At 56.6% G+C, this 760-nt stretch overlaps 1 protein-coding gene across 1 annotated transcript in view; it reads right to left on the reverse strand.

The window, feature by feature from the left end:
* Nucleotides 1–691, reverse strand: part of LOC104825394 — a 17,732-nt gene extending 17,041 nt beyond the window's left edge. Inside the window, exon 1 of the mRNA XM_019203956.1 lies at nt 89–691. Coding sequence (XP_019059501.1) covers nt 89–691 — 603 coding nt within the window. The remainder of the gene's footprint in view (nt 1–88) is intronic.
* Between the last annotated feature and the right edge of the window lie 69 nt (nt 692–760).

Raw genomic sequence — 760 nt, forward strand, 5'->3', positions numbered from 1 at the left:
CATCGTAGGCGCCCTCCTCGAGTCCAGCTTGTTGAGCTGCGGAGAACTGGAATCGGAGTCCGTCAATGGAGATCGGTGGTAGGTGAACGTTCGGCAAGGTAAAGCGCTGGCTGGTGCCCTGCTGGTCGTAGTACAACCAGAGATGGTTGCCCCGCAAGGTCTCCAACGATAGTTTGCTGCGCAGAGCAGCCAAGTCGAGAACCGTGGCGCCTTTGAGACGAGAACGCTCATAACGTCCGACGTTCACGCCGACTCTTCTCGCAATCATGGTGACGAGGCCGCTGCATCGGACATAGACGCCTAAATCTGAGCGGGCTATCTGATGCAAGTGTAGAGCGACCCGCGATGCTAGGTCGACCTGTCCCATGCCCCAATCGTCCCCACCATAGCTAGGGGATAAGGCGTATCTGATGAAGAGCAGCTCGGTCTGGTTCAGCCCTCCGGGCTCTGTCTTGCCGAAGACGACGTGAGCGAGGAGCATGTGGAAGTATCTAACCGTCGGATGTCGGATCCAAGTGGATTTGAGGAGGCTGAGCTTGAAGCGCTTAGACCCGATGTCTCTCCATAATGCTTTAAGTCGATCTGAGTGTATGGAGGGCAAGGCTGTTGTAGCTCCGTAAGGGACGCCCAGGATGTTGGCGAACTGTGCCATCGTGAGGCGGTATTGCTGGCCTGCTATCCAAAACGCCATGTAGCCTCGATGTGCCTCACCAGTCGGTGGTATGAATAGCCGGAGTGAGCCAAGAAACTCCGCGGTTAG

This window comes from Tarenaya hassleriana, unplaced genomic scaffold, assembly GCF_000463585.1.
Source record: "Tarenaya hassleriana unplaced genomic scaffold, ASM46358v1 Cleome45, whole genome shotgun sequence".
Lineage (NCBI taxonomy): Eukaryota > Viridiplantae > Streptophyta > Magnoliopsida > Brassicales > Cleomaceae > Tarenaya > Tarenaya hassleriana.